At 39.4% G+C, this 21,317-nt stretch overlaps 1 protein-coding gene across 1 annotated transcript; it reads right to left on the reverse strand.

Moving 5' to 3' along the window:
- Nucleotides 1-1,729: 1,729 nt before the first annotated feature.
- Nucleotides 1,730-19,632, reverse strand: LOC123761100 (mannan endo-1,4-beta-mannosidase). Its single transcript, XM_045747044.2, has 9 exons — nucleotides 19,476-19,632; nucleotides 16,982-17,141; nucleotides 16,632-16,873; nucleotides 15,886-15,963; nucleotides 14,664-14,752; nucleotides 10,600-10,679; nucleotides 9,743-9,900; nucleotides 7,063-7,182; nucleotides 1,730-2,713 (listed from the first exon to the last, which is right to left on the reverse strand). The coding sequence occupies exons 1-9, from the start codon at nucleotides 19,539-19,541 to the stop codon at nucleotides 2,585-2,587; spliced, it is 1,122 nt and encodes a 373-aa protein (XP_045603000.1). The 5' UTR covers nucleotides 19,542-19,632; the 3' UTR covers nucleotides 1,730-2,584.
- Between the last annotated feature and the right edge of the window lie 1,685 nt (nucleotides 19,633-21,317).

Here is a 21,317-nt window from a genome sequence, read left to right on the forward strand (position 1 = left end):
ACACGACCGAGGACATCTGTCCTCCACCTACACAACCGAGGACATCTGTCCTCCACCTACACGACCGAGGTCATCTGTCCTCCACCTACACGACCGAGGACATCTGTCCTCCACCTACACGACCGAGGACATCTGTCCTCCACCTACACGACCGAGGATATCTGTCCTCCACCTACACGACCGAGGATATCTGTCCTCCACCTACACGACCGAGGACATCTGTCCTCCACCTACACGACCGAGGTCATCTGTCCTCAACCTACACGACCGAGGTCATCTGTCCTCCACCTACACGACCGAGGACATCTGTCCTCCACCTACACGACCGAGGATATCTGTCCTCCACCTACACGACCGAGGATATCTGTCCTCCACCTACACGACCGAGGACATCCAACAGGACCAGCCACAAACGGCCGAGCAATTCATCCACACCAAAAGTGAACTCCTCAGTTGGAGCTTTATTATTCGCAACTAAATATAATAAATATATTGCGAGAAGATTCAGTATACATTATTAAAAAACGTATATATGATTTTAGCTTCTGTATTCATAGCTATAAGTAATACATGAGAGAATATTCTCTCGCACGACTAAAAAGCACTGAAATACGATTTTGTTTAGGGAAGTTTACTTGTGGTTGAGGAGGTATTGCGCTCATCATGGCTCAGTAGGTAGTGCGTGTGCCTGAGGACTCCAGGTATACAGCCTCAATATCTTTTCAATGTTTACAGGCTTTCAGTATTGTCAGCAAATATAAACAAAATATCTTACCTAAATATAGTTAACATTTACGTAATTCATAATTCAGTCCAAATTATCGTAAAGCAAAGGTGATTTTTATTTGTCTTAAAAGGCGTAAGCATATAGTTAAACATTTCACCAAAAATAGTCGAGACCCTTAAACAGACTTCAGTAATTCGTTTATCTGCATTACTTCTATATAATTTATGCAGTATATTATTAGCTCGGCATTAAGTAACATAAGACTTAAAACAGCTGAAGACGGCCTATTGACTCATATGAGGCAGCGCCCATTTTTATTCACCTAAATTCTGTCTTACCTACGCTTGAAACAATCCAGCGATCCCACATTCTAATCTTTTACTCGGTAATTTGTTTCGTTAATCAACGAACCCTGTTTCCAAGCCAGTATTTACCCAGGTCTTTTATGAATCTAAACTTATCCAATTAATATCCATTGTTTCATGTTCTGTTTATTGTTTAATAATATCCATTGTTTCAATTAATACCCATTGTTTCAAGGTCAAGTTAAAGTACGTTTATTGAAACAATACATACATCTCAAAAGGATAGAGTAGCTTAGCTCCCTAGGACAACTACTGACCTTCTCCAGGATGCAACCCACAATAGTTGCCTAATTCACGGGTACCTATTTACTGCTAGGTGAAGGGAAACCTGCCCAGGAGTTTGTCCTGCTCAGGGTTTGTACCCAGATCTCTCGATTGTGAGCCGAGGAGACAGAACACCTTGTTACAGGACCCTGAGACTGTTACTGGTCTATCTAGAGGAACAGCAGGTGCGGACAAATGGCCCTTTTGCTCTGCTCGAGGTTCCTGCCCACGCTGAGCTGGCCTTAGGACACCTGCGTTATCATTTGACAGATGTACCGCCCCAGTCAAACTCCCCACCTGATAATGTCCTCGGAGCGGATCGTGGTCTAGTTGGTGAATTCAGTAAAGCTTGAAATAAAATACAACACATGAAAACTGTTCCATATTTTATTATTTTTAGAGATTTCCGTATCTCAAAAATGTTGTCAAGAGATAGGCGTTAACCCTGGTTCCGGGGCATTTTTAACTCTGCTGTGCCTTTTAAATTAAAACGTTTAACCATGTTTATTAAAAACTGGATTTAATAGGAGGTTACAATTACTTGGTTTAAATAATAATTCAGTTTACACATGGTTGAGAATCATGGTGTGATGGAGCGTCAGGAAGAAGACTTGGGAACTACAGCCGGACGTTGCTCGTCTTCAGCTCAGCCTTGTTCTTGTTAGACACTATTTTCATTATGCAATTCAGTTTTGGTCGCAGTACTATAGAATGAACACAGATTATCTTGGTTTTTAGAAATCTAGAAATCCAAATTATCTATAAATCCAACATTATGTTTGTAACTCATCTTATGTATGTACTTTTACCTAAATAAACATTTGATTGATTTCATTTGATTAGAACGTGTTCAGCGAAGGATGGCAAAGTTAATCCCACCCATATGAAACCTTCCATATAAAGAGAGAGAATGAGAAAATGTAATTTACAATCTCTAAAAAGTCATGGATGAAAGAGTATAACAAAGGGGATACTGATAATGTGCTAAATATAGAACACGAAACAATAGATATATTGAATATAAGTATAGATGCAGGAAAGATCTGGATTGGAAACAGCATTGTTGATTTGTGGAGCAAATTACAGAGTAACATAATAGACATGGAATCACTTGATTGTTTCAAGCGTAGGTTAGACAAAACATATGAATGAGTTTTGGGTTGATATAAGAGGAGCTGCCTCCTATGGGCCACTATAGGCCTTGTGCAGTTTCCTTTATTCCTATGTTCTATTCGACTGTGATGGCCACGATGCCATGGTCGATGCGAGTGGCCAGGTGGCCCAGCGACACGGTCACCACCTCCCGGGAGTCCACGCACTCACCCGTGCCGCTCTTGTAGTGCCAGCTGAATCCTCCCTGAGAATGGAACGTTGAGTCAGTACTCGGGGGAAATGTGGAATACACACCAAAAAATTGCTGAGTGAAGTTAGAATGAACACTAAAGCAGCTCACAAGTGGAGTAGTTTATATATGTATATATACCTTGCACTGTTTATATGTATATATATGGTACTGTTTATATATACCTGGTACTGTTTATATATATACCTGGTACTGTTTATATATACACCTGGTATTGTTTATTTATACCTGGTACTGGACTGTCACCCAAACGTGTCAGGAGGCAGTAATCAGGTGAGATACCAGAGAACCAGGAATGAGTATGTTAGTGTGAGACGGGCATCAGAGAAAACGTATGAAAATTATATAGCAAATAAAGCCAAGACCGAACCAAAGCTACTCCACAGTCACATCAGGAGAAAAACAACAGTGAAAGAACAGGTGATGAAACTTAAAATGGGTGAGGACAGGTACACAAAGAATGACAAAGAGGTGTGTGAGGAACTCAACTAGAGATTCCAGAAGGTCTTCACAGTAGAACGAGGTGAAGTCACTGCGCAAGGAGAGGGGGAAGTAAACCAGGCGGCCTTGGACGGGTTCGAAATTTCAAGAGATGAGGTCAAGAATCATCTGTTGAAACTGGACGTGAGAATGGCTGTTGGTCCGGATGGAATGTCACCATGGGTATTGAAAAAGTGTACAAAAGCACTTTGCTTGCCACTCTCCATAGTGTATAGTAGGTCACTGGAGACGGGAGACCTACCAGAAATACGGAAGACGGGTAAAGTAGTACTGATATATGAAAAGGGTGACAGACCAGAAGCACTAGAAGCACTGAATTACAGGCCAGAGTCCTTAACTTGTATACTATGCAAGGTGATGGAGAAGATCATGAGAAAAAACCTAGTAACACATCTGGAGTGAAAGGACTTCGTGACAAATCGCCAACATGGGTTCACGGAGGGTAAATCTTGCCTCACGGGCTTAATAGAATTCTACGATCAGGTGACAAAGATTCACCAAGAAAGAGATGGATGGGCGGACTGCATTTTCTTGGACTGTCGGAAAGCCTTTGATACAGCACCACATAAGAGGCTGGTGCATAAGCTGGAGGAACTGGCTGGAATAACTGGTAAGGTGCTCCAGTGGATAAGGGAGTACCTAAGCAATAAGAAGCAGAGAGTTTCAGTGAGGGGTGAAACCTCAGATTGGCGTGAAGTCACCAGTGGAGTCCCACAGGGCTCTGTGCTCGGACCTATCCTGTTTCTGATGTACGTAAATAATATCCCAGTGGGTATAGACTCATTCATCTCAATGTTTGCTGATAATGCCAAAATTACGAGAAGGATTATGACAGGAGGAGAGCTTGAGGCTTCAAGAAGACCTGGGCTAATTGAAGGAATGGTCAAACAAATGGTTGTTAGAGGTTAACCCAAACAAATGTAATGTAATGAAGATAGGTGTAGGGAGCAGAAGGCCAGATACAAGGTATCATTTAGGAGATGAAATTCTTCAAGAATCAGAGAGGGAAACATCTGGGTGTTGATATCACGCCAGACCTGTCCCCCTGAAGCCCAAATCAAGAGGATAACATCAGTGGTATAAAAGAACGGCCTTTAGAAACTTGTTAAAGAATCATTCAGACCTTTGTGTACCACATATTTCAGACCAATCCTGGAGTATTCGGCTCCAGCATGGAGTCCATATGTAGTCAAGCATAAGACTAAACTGGAGAAGGTTAAAAGGTTTGCCACCAGACTAGTACCCGAGCTGAGGGGTATAAGCTACGAGGAGAGACTACGGGAATTAAACCTCACGTTGCTGGAAGACAGAACAGTTAGGGGGGACATGATCACCACATACAAGATTATCAAACGAATTTATACGATAAAGACAGAATATTTAACACAAGGGGTACGCGCACTAGGAGACACAGAGGGAAACCGAGTGCCCAAATGAGCCATAGAGACATTAGACTTTTTGTTTAGTATCAGAGTAGTTGGCAAATGGAATGCTTTAGGAAGTGATGTGGTGGAGGCTGACTCCATACATAGTTTTAAGTGTAGATATGATAGAGCCCAATAGGCTCAGGAACCTGTACTCCAGTTGATTGACAGTTGAGCGGCAGGGCCAAAGAGCCAGAGCTCAACCCCCGCAAGCACAATTAGGTGAGTACATAAACACACAAACAGAGGTAGATGGTTGAGACAAGTTAAGTGAGAAGGACACAACCGTCAGTAATGTCAAAACACCATACGACAGAATACTGAGAAGATGGGACACCTCATCCTGTAACGACACTCATACAATTACATACATATACAAAACACACACACACATATATATATATATATATATATATATATATATGAATGAAAACTCACACCCCAGAAGTGACTCGAACCCATACTCCCAGAAGCAACGCAACTGGTAACTACAGGGCGCCTTAATCCGCTTGACCATCACGGCCGTCAAAAGGAAGTGATAGCCGAGGCTATTTGAGCCACTTCCCCGACGGCAACTCGGATGGTAATCTTGGGCATAGCATTTCACCAAATCACCTCATTCTTTGGGGCACACGTGAGGAACACAAATGCGAACAAGCCTGAATGGTCCCCAGGACTATATGCGAATGAAAACTCACACCCCAGAAGTGACTCGAACCCATACTCCCAGAAGCAACGCAACTGGTAACTACAGGGCGCCTTAATCCGCTTGACCATCACGGCCGTCAAAAGGAAGTGATAGCCGAGGCTATTTGAGCCACTTCCCCGACGGCAACTCGGATGGTAATCTTGGGCATAGCATTTCACCAAATCACCTCATTCTTTGGGGCACACGTGAGGAACACAAATGCGAACAAGCCTGAATGGTCCCCAGGACTATATGCGAATGAAAACTCACACCCCAGAAGTGACTCGAACCCATACTCCCAGAAGCAACGCAACTGGTAACTACAGGGCGCCTTAATCCGCTTGACCATCACGGCCGTCAAAAGGAAGTGATAGCCGAGGCTATTTGAGCCACTTCCCCGACGGCAACTCGGATGGTAATCTTGGGCATAGCATTTCACCAAATCACCTCATTCTTTGGGGCACACGTGAGGAACACAAATGCGAACAAGCCTGAATGGTCCCCAGGACTATATGCGAATGAAAACTCACACCCCAGAAGTGACTCGAACCCATACTCCCAGAAGCAACGCAACTGGTAACTACAGGGCGCCTTAATCCGCTTGACCATCACGGCCGTCAAAAGGAAGTGATAGCCGAGGCTATTTGAGCCACTTCCCCGACGGCAACTCGGATGGTAATCTTGGGCATAGCATTTCACCAAATCACCTCATTCTTTGGGGCACACGTGAGGAACACAAATGCGAACAAGCCTGAATGGTCCCCAGGACTATATGCGAATGAAAACTCACACCCCAGAAGTGACTCGAACCCATACTCCCAGAAGCAACGCAACTGGTAACTACAGGGCGCCTTAATCCGCTTGACCATCACGGCCGTCAAAAGGAAGTGATTTGGTGAAATGCTATGCCCAAGATTACCATCCGAGTTGCCGTCGGGGAAGTGGCTCAAATAGCCTCGGCTATCACTTCCTTTTGACGGCCGTGATGGTCAAGCGGATTAAGGCGCCCTGTAGTTACCAGTTGCGTTGCTTCTGGGAGTATGGGTTCGAGTCACTTCTGGGGTGTGAGTTTTCATTCGCATATAGTCCTGGGGACCATTCAGGCTTGTTCGCATATATATATATATATATATATATATATATATATATATATATATATATATATATATTTATTTATTTAAATTTTCTATATAATCTGGAATTTAAATCTTCTATGTAATATTTCAGCTCAGCGCAGGCCACCTTATGCACCTTAAATAAACTAACTGGTAAGAGCTCAGTATAGATGTAATAACCAAGCAGGTTATTACATCTATACTATAGTTTTGTCTTTTTCATTTAATCTGCTTTTCCGAATTTTATAAAAGCCACTGAACCATTTGGGAATCAATGATTATATTTATATATTATATCATTTTAGCCAATTCTCGAAACAAACTTAAAATTTCTGTGATGATAAAGGTGTTCAAATATATAGGAATCACATTATAATTATCATTAGAGAGAATCGAGCACAAAAGAACATAAAGAACGGTGTGTGTCACGATATTCAGAAATTCCTGGATATCATTCACAATGTCAATACGGGAGCAGACACGCACAAGGCGAGTGATAGTCACATTTAACAGATTCGACGAGGAGTTTATCAAGGAACTTATGACTCGAAAATCCACAGGAAAGCAAAATTTGCAATCATTCTGAAAATCCGGACATTCTGCGAGGAGACTTACGCTGTAGTCTTCAATGTAGGCGTACTCGTAGAGGTCACGTAGCAGCGATCCGGCGCCGCAGGTTCCCGAGAACGCGCCAATCACTATCGGTTTGTGAAGATTGTAGTCGGTAGCCGAGACCTGTGGATGTTAAGGAAACATTCGACTTTTGAGGTTTTTGTAATCGTTGATATTACTAATAATAATTGGCTTTAGATAATATACCATAAAGCCATTTTTAGTGTGGCTTCAATGTATATGAAATGTTGTTGGTTCAGGACCCAGGGAGACATACACCGTCAAGTGCAAGCCAGAAGATGTGGACTATCGTGTACTAAAGGTACTGGCTGTTACAGCAGTGGTTGCTGTGAGGTGCTTGGGGTCTGCTGGCTAGTGGTTGTGTGTGCTGTACGTGGACAACCTGTCCTCAGGTTACGTTCAATCCATCCAGTGGCCGACCCCACAGATGCATTCATAAATTTTTACATGCTGTTCATTCAAAATTGGAATTCTCTCATATATAAAATAATATTATAATATATTAGCATACTGTGCATATACAGGCATAACTTAGGTTAGGTGTTTAGGTTCTGTTGGCGATTATTTGTATTTGGAGTACGTGGGTGAAGCCTTTGTAGCATTGTGGTTCGAACAAAATTCATCAGTGAAGCACTTGTTCTGGAAGTGTTCGAACGTCAACAGTTGTGAGTCGTGTGTAAACCGTTTTTCATTCATAAACACCTGGGGGTTTGGCGGGTACATGGAATCACTTTTGGGTCTTTGATTGGAGGACGGGCTGGACTCACAACTGATTTCGTATGAACACTTCCGGAACAAATGCTTCACTGACGAATTTTGTTCGAACCTCAACGCTACAAAGGCTTCACCCACGTACTCCAAATACAAATAATCGCCAACAGAACCTAAACACCTAACCTATCCCTGTATATGCACAATATGGTAATATATTAAAATATTAATTTATATTTGAGAAAATTCCTGGTTTGAATGAACAGCATGTTACAGTTTATGAATGAGTCTGTGGGGTCGACCGCTAGATTTGAGGACCTGGTTGTTAACCGTCTGACGGTCATGTCACAGGGAATCTAATGAGTCAGCCCGTCCTCCAAACGAAGATCCAAAAGTGATTCCATGCACCCGCCAAACCCCCTGTTTATGAATGAAAAGCGGTTTACACACGACTCACAACTGCTGCCGTTCGAACATATCCGGAACAAGTGCTTCACTGACGAATTTTGTTCGAATCACAACGCTATAAATGCTTCACCCACGTACTACAAATACAAATAATCGTCAACAGAACCTAAACACCTAACCTAACCTATCCTATGCCTATATATACACAATATGCTAATATATTATAATATTAATTTATACTTGAGAAAATTCTCGTTTTGAATGAACAGCATGTTAAAATTTATGAATGCGTCTGTGGGGTTGACCGCTGGATGTAATGGACTTGAGTCGAGGACGGGTTGAATGAGTAAGGTTAAGCATGAGCTATGGGAAGGCAAGACTCTCAGCCTGCCAACAGGAGTCAGTTGTCTACACCTGTTCCCACCCGGATAGTTTCTATCGTGAGGCTCAGTTTTTATCTCCTCTTTGACAATACATTTTATGTTTCGTTATATAAATATCCCTAGTCCCCCTCCTCGTCTAATCTATCAGAATGCAATAATTTTATGTTCAACACATACTTCTCCATTTTCTGCATTCGCCAAGTTTCTGTTTGTGCAATAATATGTATTGTTTATGTGCACACAAGTGAATCTAAATCTCCTGTTTTGTTTCGGACACTTCTGTTATTTGTGTGGTGTAGGTTAAGGGTGTTGTGTTGACGTCCATCTCAGCTCCATTTTTAAACCAAACTTTGATATTTCACTCTCAAACCATTTTTCTGCCACACCCACACTTAGTGTCTTCTTTCTCCAAATATGTTCCTATACCTCTATCATCTAACAGTTTAAACCCCTGACAAACTCCATCTACCGTAGAGTCCATGGAATTGGCAAATGTAACAACCTCAGCCCTAGATAAACTAATCTTGTCCCGAGAACATTCATGTTCCCAGTTATCACTGAATGATATTGAATTAGATTTGCAATCTTCTCTAATCCCCAATTGGCTCCAATTACCCTTGACAACTATTCATTTCCAGTTCCCCATTCTCGAAAAGAATGACACGTGATCGGGATCCCTCCCTTGAATGTAATTCAATAGCTGTTTTAAACTTCTGAATAAGTGTCTCTTCCTAAATCGTTTCCACCTGGACGAATACAAATAGCCAGTTGTTTCCCATTATCATCCATAATATTACCCGCATTATTAATAATATCCCCATGAAACAAAAAAATAGTTATTTAAATCTGTAATGTTGATATGTTCAGGTTATGAAAAATTATCTCCAAGTGTGTTTACAGGTTGAGCAATAAAAAGTATGGTTGCTTAAATGACCTGCCTTGGGTCGCTGGCCAAGAACACTAACAAAGACCTGTTTTAACAATGATATAAAATAGATGGTGTGAAGCTAATGCTATCACTCCCTTCCCCTTGTGGTATTATAACGATAACAGTTGAGTCTGTGGCCTTGCGCTTTGTCATAAGGTTGATTTAATATTCACTTCCTGACAGTGTAAAACTCCAGAATAAGACCAGGGTTTAAGATGACACCAAGACTAACATTGAAAGGAGCGTGAGGACTCCAGGAGCCAAGCCAGTCGAAGGCGTGCATCTGGTAGAAGTCAAGATGAGCGTTTGTTCCGCCGGCCGCCCCATTGAGGCACTCGTCCGTGTAGTGGTTGTGGGAGTTAAGGTAGACGTCATTCTGGGCGAATTGACCTGCAAAGCGGTTCACACTTTATTACCACTGATTATTAGTTGAGGGTTATGAGAAAATAGTAATAATACATCCGAAATAATACGTTTTCTTGAGTATTTTCAGTGGTAACAGAAATGGGCCTTAATTAGTTTCATGAAACACTTTGTGAGAAGTCAAGGGCCAGCTTGACACGAAACTCTGTCGGCAGAAGAGACTTATATCCTTGTATTCCGAGCCGACTCGTTATTCTGCCAATATCACTCGAGAAGGTCACACCAGGATTCCTCGTGTCATGGATCATTGAAAGTACATATTCAGCTGTATAACTTTGTGTCTACGCTTGTCAATATATGTACATGACTTTTTAGAGACACAGCTGCGAGAATTGTCGTATATCTATATAGTAGACTTGAGGTTTATTTCTAGACATCAATGTCCAAAGGTTATCCCATTATTTCTCATGATTTCTGTAGAGTGACGGGAGAGTATTAAATAGGAGTCATCATGTATCTTCAGTGTTCCAGCAAGTCCTTGAGTCCCTGCCTGGAAGCCTGACGGTCAGCTCCATACAATAGTATTAGAATAACATGGGTAATTTTACTAGTGAAGTGCAGTTATAAATTGATCTTGAATTACGGAAATTAAGGACAATAGTGTCGATCATAGTTACATTAACATGGTGCATGATAAGAGGCATGTGCCTCCCTCGGGTGACTTACCGAAGGATCCAATGGTGATAAGCGTCTCACTGTCGATAGAGCGAATGGCCTGGTTCTGGCGACCAATGAACCTGAGCAACCTGTAATAAAGTCACTTATGAGAACATTTATCTTTATAAACATTATCAGATATCGTATTTACACACATATATATATATATATATATATATATATATATATATATATATATATATATATATATATATATATATATATATATATATATATATATATATATATATATATATGTGTAAATATATGTTCACTTACGAGACGGAAAAGGATGGGAAGCTGCCTTTTCTAGATGTAACAGTCATGGAAAAGGGCGGAGGTTTTCACACTGCAGTCTACACTAAGGAAACAAACATAGGAATGTGCCTAAATGCCAACAGCGACTGCCCTGACAGGTACAAGAGGAGTGTTGTTAACGCATACGTCGACCGTGCTCTCAGCCACAGCTCAGAATGGAAGCAAGTCGACGAAGAACTCTGTAGGGTAAGGCAGGTCCTAGTCAATAACGGCTTCTCCAATGGTTTCATCGAAGACATCATAAGAAGGAAAGTGAAAAGCCATGCAACCTCTGAAGAGACAACTAACACAACACCTATACCCCCTATTAGACTATTTTACAGGAACTTCTTTTCCACAGCTCATAAAACGGAGGAAAGGGTCCTGAAAGATATTGTTAATAGAAACGTTATCCCTACAGACAAAAATCAGAGGATACAACTGACGATTTACTATAAAACCAGAAAAACGGCCAGCCTACTCATGAGAAACTCTCCAGACACAAAACAGAACGCTTTAAAAGAGACTAACGTCGTCTATGCCTTCAAATGCCCACTTGGGGACTGTAAGCTCCAAAAAACCCAGTATATAGGCAAGACAACAACATCTCTTTCTAGGCGTTTAACGATGCATAAGCAACAGGGCTCCATTAAGGAACATATAATCTCTTCCCACAACCAAACCATCGCCAGAGAAATCCTAGTAAACAACACAGAAATCATCGATAGATACAGCGATAGCAGGTGGCTTGACGTTTGCGAGGCACTACACATCAAGAAGTCAACACCAGCAATCAACAGCCAATTATTGCACAACTATATTCTACCCACCTCAAGACTCCGCTCCAATATAGAAGCATCAAGAAATATGGACCAATAGGCTTTCTACAAACACTTCTATTCAATACCCATTGTTTCTGTTCTGTCTTGTGTTGATACTTTTAATACCCTATTAATATCCCCTCTTGTTCTGTCTTGTGTTAATGCCACATCACCCCTCCCACCTCACTCAAATGTAGATATAAAATCAGAGATACGTAAGTTCTAATCAGTTGTGTATTTGTGAAGTCTTTGAAAATGTAATAAGTTTTACGAAACGCGCCCGTGTCGCGTCAGACTAGAAATAAAAATGAATTTTGGAGAAGTGATTTTTGATTTACCTCCAACAGTGAAGCGTAATGTACGAAAGATTGAGAAAATTCGTGTTAGAATTATTAATCTTACTTTTTCGGTCATATTTAATAATATATATATATATATATATATATATATATATATATATATATATATATATATATATATATATATATATATATATATATATATATATATATATATATATATATATATGTGTGTGTGTGTGTGTGTGTTGTGTAATTACCTAAGTGTAGTTACAGGATGAGAGCTACGCTCGTGGTGTCCCGTCTTCCCAGCACTCTTTGTCATATAACGCTTTGAAACTACTGACGGTCTTGGCCTCCACCACCTTCTCCCCTAACTTGTTCCAACCGTCTACCACTCTGTTTGCGAAAGTGAATTTTCTTATATTTCTTTGGCATCTGTGTTTAGCTAGTTTATATCTATGATCTCTTGTTCTTAAAGTACCAGGTCTCAGGAAATCTTCCCTATCGATTTTATCAATTCCTGTTACTATTTTGTATATAGTGATCATATCACCTCTTTTTCTTCTGTCTTCAAGTTTTGGCATATTTAATGCCTCTAACCTCTCCTCGTAGCTCTTGCTCTTCAGTTCTGGGAGCCACTTAGTAGCATGTCTTTGCACCTTTTCCAGTTTGTTGATGTGCTTCTTAAGATATGGGCACCACACAACTGCTGCATATTCTAGCTTTGGCCTAACAAAAGTCGTGAACAGTTTCTTTAGTATATCGCCATCCATGTATTTAAAAGCAATTCTGAAGTTAGAAAGCGTGGCATAGGCTCCTCGCACAATATTCTTTATGTGGTCTTCAGGTGATAGTTTTCTATCTAGAACCACCCCTAGATCTCTTTCTTTATCAGAATTCTTTAAAGATTTCTCACATAATATATAGGTTGTGTGGGGTCTATGTTCTCCTATTCCACATTCCATAACATGGCATTTATTAACATTAAATTCCATTTGCCAAGTGGCGCTCCATGTACTTTGTCCAGGTCTTCTTGAAGGGCATGACAATCATCTAAGTTTCTTTTCCTTCCTATTATTTTAGCATCATCAGCAAACATGTTCATATAATTCTGTATACCAACAGGTAGATCATTTATATAGACAATAAAATGGGATTGTGTGTGTGTGTGTGTGTGTGTGTGTGTGTGTGTGTGTGTGTGTGTGTGTGTGTGTGTGTGTGTGTGTGTGTGTGTGTGTGTGTGTGTGTGTGTGTGTGTGTGTGTGTGTGTGTGTGTGCAAATCACGAAAATTAACACGTGATGAAAAATGTGACAGTGTCAGACCACGGAGGACGAATTGAAACAGGAATTTCCTTAAGTACTTTCGTATTTAATAATACATCTTCAGAAGGGTGAGTTACAAGTAAAACGATATGGACATATATAGGCAGGAGAGAAGTGAAGTGAAGTGAGGTACACTGATAATTTTTTTGTTTAATGACTGGGATTGGGTGGGTATGAATAGGAGCAGCATCCTATGGGCCAATAGGCCTTCTACAAAGGTAACTGCAGAATGCCTATTGGCTCATAGGATGCTGCTCCTATTCACCCTTCTGAAGATGTATTATTAAATACGAAACTACTTAAGAAAATTCCTGTTTCAATTCGTCCTCCGCGGTCTGACACTGTCATATATATTTATATAAACATTTCATTCACCTGGGCACTAGGAGACTCGAACCGCCGACATCAATGGTGTGAGGGTCAGCGCTCTATATACCACACCATGAGACAGACTTAATAAGGAAAGATTCCAGAGGCAACTAACGGGCTATTCATGCCCGTGCCACCTCTTGGGTTGCTTAATCTTCATTAATCAATCAATCAAGGCAATTAACCGCTACCCAACTGAAATGTTATACTTTCCCTGGCTGCTATTAAGTACAAAAGAATTAGTGATTAACGCCCACACCATATAAATATGACGTGGGCGTGAATATATATAGAAAAGTCTGTATATAGTGAGAAAGAGAGGGTTTCCGGAGAGAGTCATACTGCCTGATGTTTTCGTAGCCTAACAGCTATAACAACGAAGCATGTAAACAGAAGTACTCACAGGTCTATGTAAATATTTGTATAAAAAAAACTTTGAGGCTGTAGTTATGTATATATAACCGATCTCAACAATTTGTGTGTCACTCATCATCATAAGACTACAGAGTGAAAACAGTATTTAACCACAAGCATACAATGTAACCATAACATTATGTTAGTAACGTTACAATGTTGTAACAAGGTAATAATGTTAAAATACCTCGAGGTCATGATGTGTGTGTTTTCTGGTGGCCTCTGTTGACCTCAAGTTTGTGCACTCCTTTAATCGAGGCTAATGGGACAGTATCATACTGCAAACCTTATTGGTATGATGATCAAACCACAGCAGAAAATGCAGAAACGACGATGTTTCGGCTAACCTTTACAGCTTTTATTCTCTCATAAGACGTGCATACTTTACACCAGGCTTCGTGCAGAAGCAAGTCAGTTGTGTGTGCTGAACTTCCATGTTATCGCACTAGAAATTACAATATAAATTTACTGCATTACCTGATACATTCTGTAACTTTTTAGCACAAAGACGCCATCTTATTAAAATTAAATTTACACTACACTTACTTTTCCATGGGAATATCTTCGCCGGTCCAGCCAGCACCAGCTTCCCCGATGACGGTGGTGTCGTAACACGGGTTGCTGCTGCTTGCCACCTGTAATAAACGGTGTCATCACACACATACATATATATATATAATATATCATTACTCATCTCATTACTCGAAAGAAACTATCAAGTCTCACAAAGTGTGTTTAAAAATGAAAATGCTGCCAAATGCTTGCATGACCCCATACTAGATCAGACAAAATCTTTAATAGTTTTAAAGCTAAGCTTGGTAGATTGACCAGACCACACACTAGAAGGTGAAGGGAATCGACTTGAGAATGGTCCAGGACGGACCGAAACGTCGTCGTCCCTTCACCTTCGAGTGTGTGGTCTGGTCAACATACTTTAGCCACGTTATTGTGACTCATCGCCTGCAAGCTTGGCAGACATTATTGTGAATATTTTAGTTTACCTTGAAAAGCTGAATAGAAAACACCGACCTAACCTAACCTTCTTAGTATGTTAAGATAAGCATCTTATTGCTTCTTAATTATAATTAGTACTTAACCTATACCTATATTGATATTACAGTTTTATAAAAAGAATAAAACAAAACCAAAATATTTAATTAATTGTAAAGTAACTCAGGATATTGTCAAATATTGTATAAAATCTCTATTGTTTAATAAAACTGAAAAAATTACTAATATGAAAACTGGTGTTTAGTAAATCTACAGAAAGGGTTTGTACCTTAAAAACATAATATAACTTGGCATGTACCACATATGTACTTTATAATCAGACAAAAAGTGACTATAAGCAATAAGTTATATATGTATTGTCTTGTGCGAGAGCGGGTTGGGTAGACACACGCGGGAGAGGAGTTAATCCTAAATGGGCACCGACCAGAATAGGCCAACAGGACAGCTGCAGTGACTCCTGCTTCGACTGACGAATGTATTCACCTAAATATGTGTACATATGTGCGTGTGTGTGTATGTGTACTCACCTATTTGTTCTTGCGGGGGTTCAGCTTTGGCTCTTTGGTCCCGCCTCTCAACTGTCAATCAACTGGTGTACAGATTCCTGAGCCTACTGGGCTCAATCATATTTACATTTGAAACTGTATGGAGTCAGCCTCCACCACATCACCGCCTAATGCATTCCATCCGTTAACTACTCACTGAGAAAGCCTTGTGAAAGTTCGTGTGTGTGTGATGAACATTTTTAAAGCCTCACCTTCACGAAACCTTCGGGTTCGTTCATCACTTCGTAGGAGGCCAGGGCGGGGTGACCCTTCGTGGTATTGACCAGAGACTGAAATGAAAGTGTTAAAAAGTTATACTGTATATATTTAATAGGAGGGGATACTCAGCAGCGTTCAGGATAGTCTGCCTCTCCTCTCACCCCCTCTTCCTCAATGATTTTTACCTTTCCTTTCCCACTTCCCCTCTTTCCTCTAATCTCCCCCATTTACCCCTTCTCTCCACCCTACTCCCTACCCCGTCACAAATCACAAGGCAAATCGGACCTTGCATACTAGGCCGAGTAATGTGTTCTGGCTATTAGGTACGACATACATATAGATGTGTGATATATATATATATCATATTTCGTTCAACGAAGCCCTTACTTTTAACAATACATTTGTCCCCTCTGAAGTCGATAGAATGATCACATAAACTGTAATGTAAATACAATGACTAGAGTGCTGGGTCGTACGAACAGCATAAGAGTGTTGTTTTAAAAGTGAGGAAAGAGATTTACATATACATTTATCATCTCGAATATCCTTATTCGAGAGGAAAATATACTTTATTTCTGCCTCACATGGGCCATTAGGCCAACTGCAGTGGATTAGGATCCATGCAACTTAAATTGCATGGATCTCGGGGCCTACTGCAGTGTTCTATATGTTCGTGTTTACTTTAATTTTATTGACTATGTGTCTACAGATGTAAACAATGCAAAGTTGATGTACTTACTTTAAGGCATAAGTCTATGTAGAAATCGAGTTTCATGTCGTCGTTAATTAGGTCGATTAAATCTTTTTTGTTGACACTAGAAGCGCCGTTCCACAGAACCAGGTTCACCAAGACGTTATGTTGTGCACTAACGTTCAACAGCTGGAGAACATCGTTCTCCAACTGCCCAGTGAGATCACAGGCAACAACGTAGCCATCGGCAAACAATGGCGAGAAGAATCCTTCGCTGTGCACGAACACTCCTGTCACCAGATAATATCAACTCATTTAGAATCGTTGTTTTAAGATAACCAGTTTGTTAACACGCTAGCGTATTATGGTATTACTGAAGTTATAGAACAGATACTCACTGATGGAGTTGCCGCCTGCACTACTGATGTTCTTCACCCAGGTCTCCAGCGTCCCGTCGTATGCTCCATTACCAAAGTCATCGCCAATGTTGTTCCAGGGGATGTTGGCCCCGTTCAAGAACGTCTTCTGTCCACCGTATGTGAGAAACGCTCCGGACGCCTGTTGGCGCAATGACAATGAATTTTGGTGTATATAGTACATGTACTGTATGTATGACGCACTGACCAATGTGATGAAAACACAAAGATCCGGACAACACAGAAACGAAACAGTGAACATTTTGGCTTACAAACTGAGGTAGAATGTGAGACAGTGACTGCTTATTCATTCCGTCCTTCTAAGGTTTCCCAACGTCAAGAAACTGTCGTACTAAAGTGGCCTTATCCTAACCTACCAGAAGACCCAAATGAGAAAACGGGACAGTATGTAATTTTCGCAAGTCGCTACCATTTTCTAGTACGATGACTTTTGGCCCTAGGTAAAGTATTCGTCAAAATGCGACGCTCTATTAGGAGGGCGGGTTGCATCTGAGGAATGGGGAAGGAATCACCCATATGTTTTGTCAAGTCAACATTCCCGTCGTAGGCTTCTGATAACATCCTTCACACGGAGCAATTACTTACAATTTCAGGTATTTACTGAGCTTGGGAGATATTGAAGTTCCGTGCATTATTTATGTATACAGATTTTTTTATGTTGAAACCAATTTTTTATTATGAATGTTATGAATCAGTGAATTAAGTGATTCTTACTGATTTCATGATATGTATAAATTCTTAATTTTCCCTCTCAATTATTATGATGTAATTTGCATTCCTGTATTGCGTAATATATACGTACTGTATATTGTTTTATTATTTATATCATGCTGACGTGTCAGTGATGATAATGATTAGTGATGAAAACTTTGTATGTTTTTGGATAAGAGGCTATTACAGTGGCGCCTCTTGGTCGACATTACCATGGGAATTGCGTCAGCTTCAGTGGTGCGTGCATTGTTCCCAGCTTAGCGTCCTGCTGTACCTTGTAATTATTTATGTTTATGTTGATGCTTGTTCTCATAGTATTTACTGTGCAACGTACATTAGTACATCTTTAAATTCAGACTTGTTTTGGAGTGATTAAGTCAGGATGTTCTAGTGTCTGAAAGAAGTCTTGTCTGGCAAGTTCTGGTACTGTGGGAAAGCGACGCTTGCAAGCGTAGGACGGTGGGAGTGAGTTAGTGGCTGTGGAGTACTGGAGTTGGTCTGACGTGTGTTTCGGAGGTTTAGTGATGTCTGCATAGTTGTTTGTATATGTTTAGTAACTGCTTAATTGATCTGGTGAGATAATTATACATATATTTTGCCCTCTATCTAAAAGTGTGTCATTAGTTATTTTATGCTTATAAAAAGACTATTGGCTCCATCCTTGTTTATTGTAAATTTCTGCGTAGTGCTTTTGCCCCCCCCCCCCTCCCATAACGACTTGGATGTTATAGGTTAGACAGTGTGTGTATAATTATCCCTAGACGCTTGTGACTCTTTGTGAGTACATATGTTTTACTTGTTACCACTGTATAATACCATGAACTGACTGATATTGGCGGGGTTTATAATAATGGACAATATAATTCTGCCAGTCAAATGTTCCTTGATTACTCATGTTTAAAAAAGGCAGACCTTTCTTGTCAATTTCCAATAGATCTTTTGTATTCTGTTGTTCTAGTTTTTAAATCCCTACCTGTCTACGGGGTATTTTATAAATCCCTGCACCTTCTGCAGTCTTTTTCGTACATTTATGAGAAATCAGCGGTGTAATATCTGGGTTTTTTTACTTTAGTATGAAACTGTCATTTATACGTTAGTATGAAAATTATATTTTTACTTTAGTATGAAACTGTGCATTTATACTTTAGTTAGAAACTCATAATTTATGTAATACCTTTCGCATTTCTTTTTAACCGTAATCTATTAAGGCAATCAATATTTTGATATCGATCATTCTCAATTTTGTGTTTTATAAGCCTTTAAAAAATGTTGTGTAGATGGGATAAACGTGAACTAACAGCACAGTTTATGAATCTCTGTATTCCTTTGAAAATTCCACACTTCAAAAAGATTATTGATATGTATTTGTGTACATGTATGTATATATATGTATGTGTACATATGTACTTGTGCATGTAATATTAACAATTGTGTAACGCGTCACAAAATAGTCACTTGCTTGGCTGAACGAATTATGGGGCTCAATTTCTGAACCCATTATGTGCCTTTGTAACCCTTTCCACCGCCGCCAAAGGATGGGAATGGGGGTGCATAATAAGTAAATAATATGTAATGTTTAATCCCTCGATGATATTAATTTAAGTTATGGAGCAGCGTTCCTTCATTCCGGCAGTGTATAAACACCAAGCTTACTTTATCTCGAGCTATGGTCATTAAGCAGTTGTTGTGGTGTCAGTAACCCTCCCTCGGTGGGTAGATAACATGAAGGAAAGCTCTTACTCACCGCGAGTCTTTTAGCAGCGGCGGGGCCCAGGAGAGCCAGCAGGGTGAGGAACAACACGGCGGCCATCACGGTCAGCACAGTAGTGTCGCGTGGCGCCAGTGCAGCCAGTTATATTACCAGAGATTCCCACACAACTAACCCTGACACCACCTGCCACTACAACTCTTTGGTTCATCAGTTTCATGAGGAAAAGCTAAGTTCAGATAACTTTCATTGGAATTTTTAGATGCATTAAATACACGTCAGTGCTCAGGTTAATCGTTTCTCCTTCCCAGGAGTTACATATATATATTTGAATCTCGAGTTTTTTGTATATATAGTATTGTGGAGAGTGGTTAGAGGCGACGGAGACTTATCTCAACCAATCTCTTTTCTTGGAACTTTTTCACTGAAATTTTTTCCATAACATAAGCGAATCGCTTCGTGATACCGGTTGCGGATATGTTATGAAATTAAAATTTAAAAAATGCCCAAAATACTTGATGAGATAATTTTTTAAACTGATTAGTTAAACTAAATACATTAGACTGCCTGGCAAGTAATTTACATATAATTATCAAAACCTCAAAGAACATTTTTATTTTAGCTTATTTGTATTCGAAACTTTAGTGTGATAGGAACAAAAATTACGATAAAAACTTTTGTATCGAATTATTTATATTGTTAATAATATTTTTTTTTGGTTCTTTAAACTTGTTTAAAGACTTAAATTCATAATTAATGTATAAATAGGTCAGCTTACTCATGGAAACATGATTTGGTTGCAAAGTAATATATGTACAACACACACACACACACATACATATATATATATATATATATATATATATATATATATATATATATATATATATATATATATATATATATATATTAGTATATTTTGGTAGCAGTCTTTCTGTAGACATATATTATTAAATATGACCGAAAAAGTAAGATTAATAATTCTAACACGAATTTTCTCAATCTTTCGTACATTACGCTTCACTGTTGGAGGTAAATCAAAAATCAATTCTCCAAAATTCATTTTTATTTCTAGTCTGACGCGACACGGGCGCGTTTCGTAAAACTTATTACATTTTCAAAGACTTTAGTTCACAAATACACAACTGAATAGAACTTACGTATCTCCGATTTTATATCTACATTTGAGTGAGGTGGAAGGGGTGATGTGGCATTAACACAAGACAGAACAAAATGTGGTATTAATAGGGTATTAATTTCATCAACACAAGACAGAACACGAAACAATGGATATTGAATAGAAGTGTTTGTAGAAAGCCTATTGGTCCATATTTCTTGATGCTTCTATATTGGAGCGGAGTCTTGAGGTGGGTAGAATATAGTTGTGCAATAATTGGCTGTTGATTGCTGGTGTTGACTTCTTGATGTGTAGTGCCTCGCAAACGTCAAGCCGCCTGCTATCGCTGTATCTATCGATGATTTCTGTGTTGTTTACTAGGATTTCTCTGGCGATGGTTTGGTTGTGGGAAGAGATTATATGTTCCTTAATGGATATATATATATATATATATATATATATATATATATATATATATATATATATATATATATATATATATATGTATACATATATATATATATATATATATATACATATATATATATATATATATATATATATATATATATATATATATATATGTATACATATATATATATATATATATATATATATATATATATATATATATATATATATATATATATATATATATATATAACTGAAAACTCCAAACACCAGGACGATTGGAACCCAGACAGCCAGGAGCACTGTGCACCTTGGCGTACCTGGTAACCTTAACCACTTGACCACACTGA

Source organism: Procambarus clarkii, chromosome 41, assembly GCF_040958095.1.
Source record: "Procambarus clarkii isolate CNS0578487 chromosome 41, FALCON_Pclarkii_2.0, whole genome shotgun sequence".
NCBI classification, from domain to species: domain Eukaryota; kingdom Metazoa; phylum Arthropoda; class Malacostraca; order Decapoda; family Cambaridae; genus Procambarus; species Procambarus clarkii.

Coding starts and splice junctions, on each gene's coding strand:
- LOC123761100 (XM_045747044.2), bottom strand. CDS start 19,541: ATGGCCGCCGTGTTGTTCCTCACCCTGCTGGCTCTCCTGGGCCCCGCC. Junction 15,964..16,631: donor ACATAGACTTATGCCTTAAA/GTAAGTACATCA, acceptor CTTTCATTTCAG/TCTCTGGTCAATACCACGAA. Junction 10,680..14,663: donor GAAGATATTCCCATGGAAAA/GTAAGTGTAGTG, acceptor ACTTTATTACAG/GTTGCTCAGGTTCATTGGTC.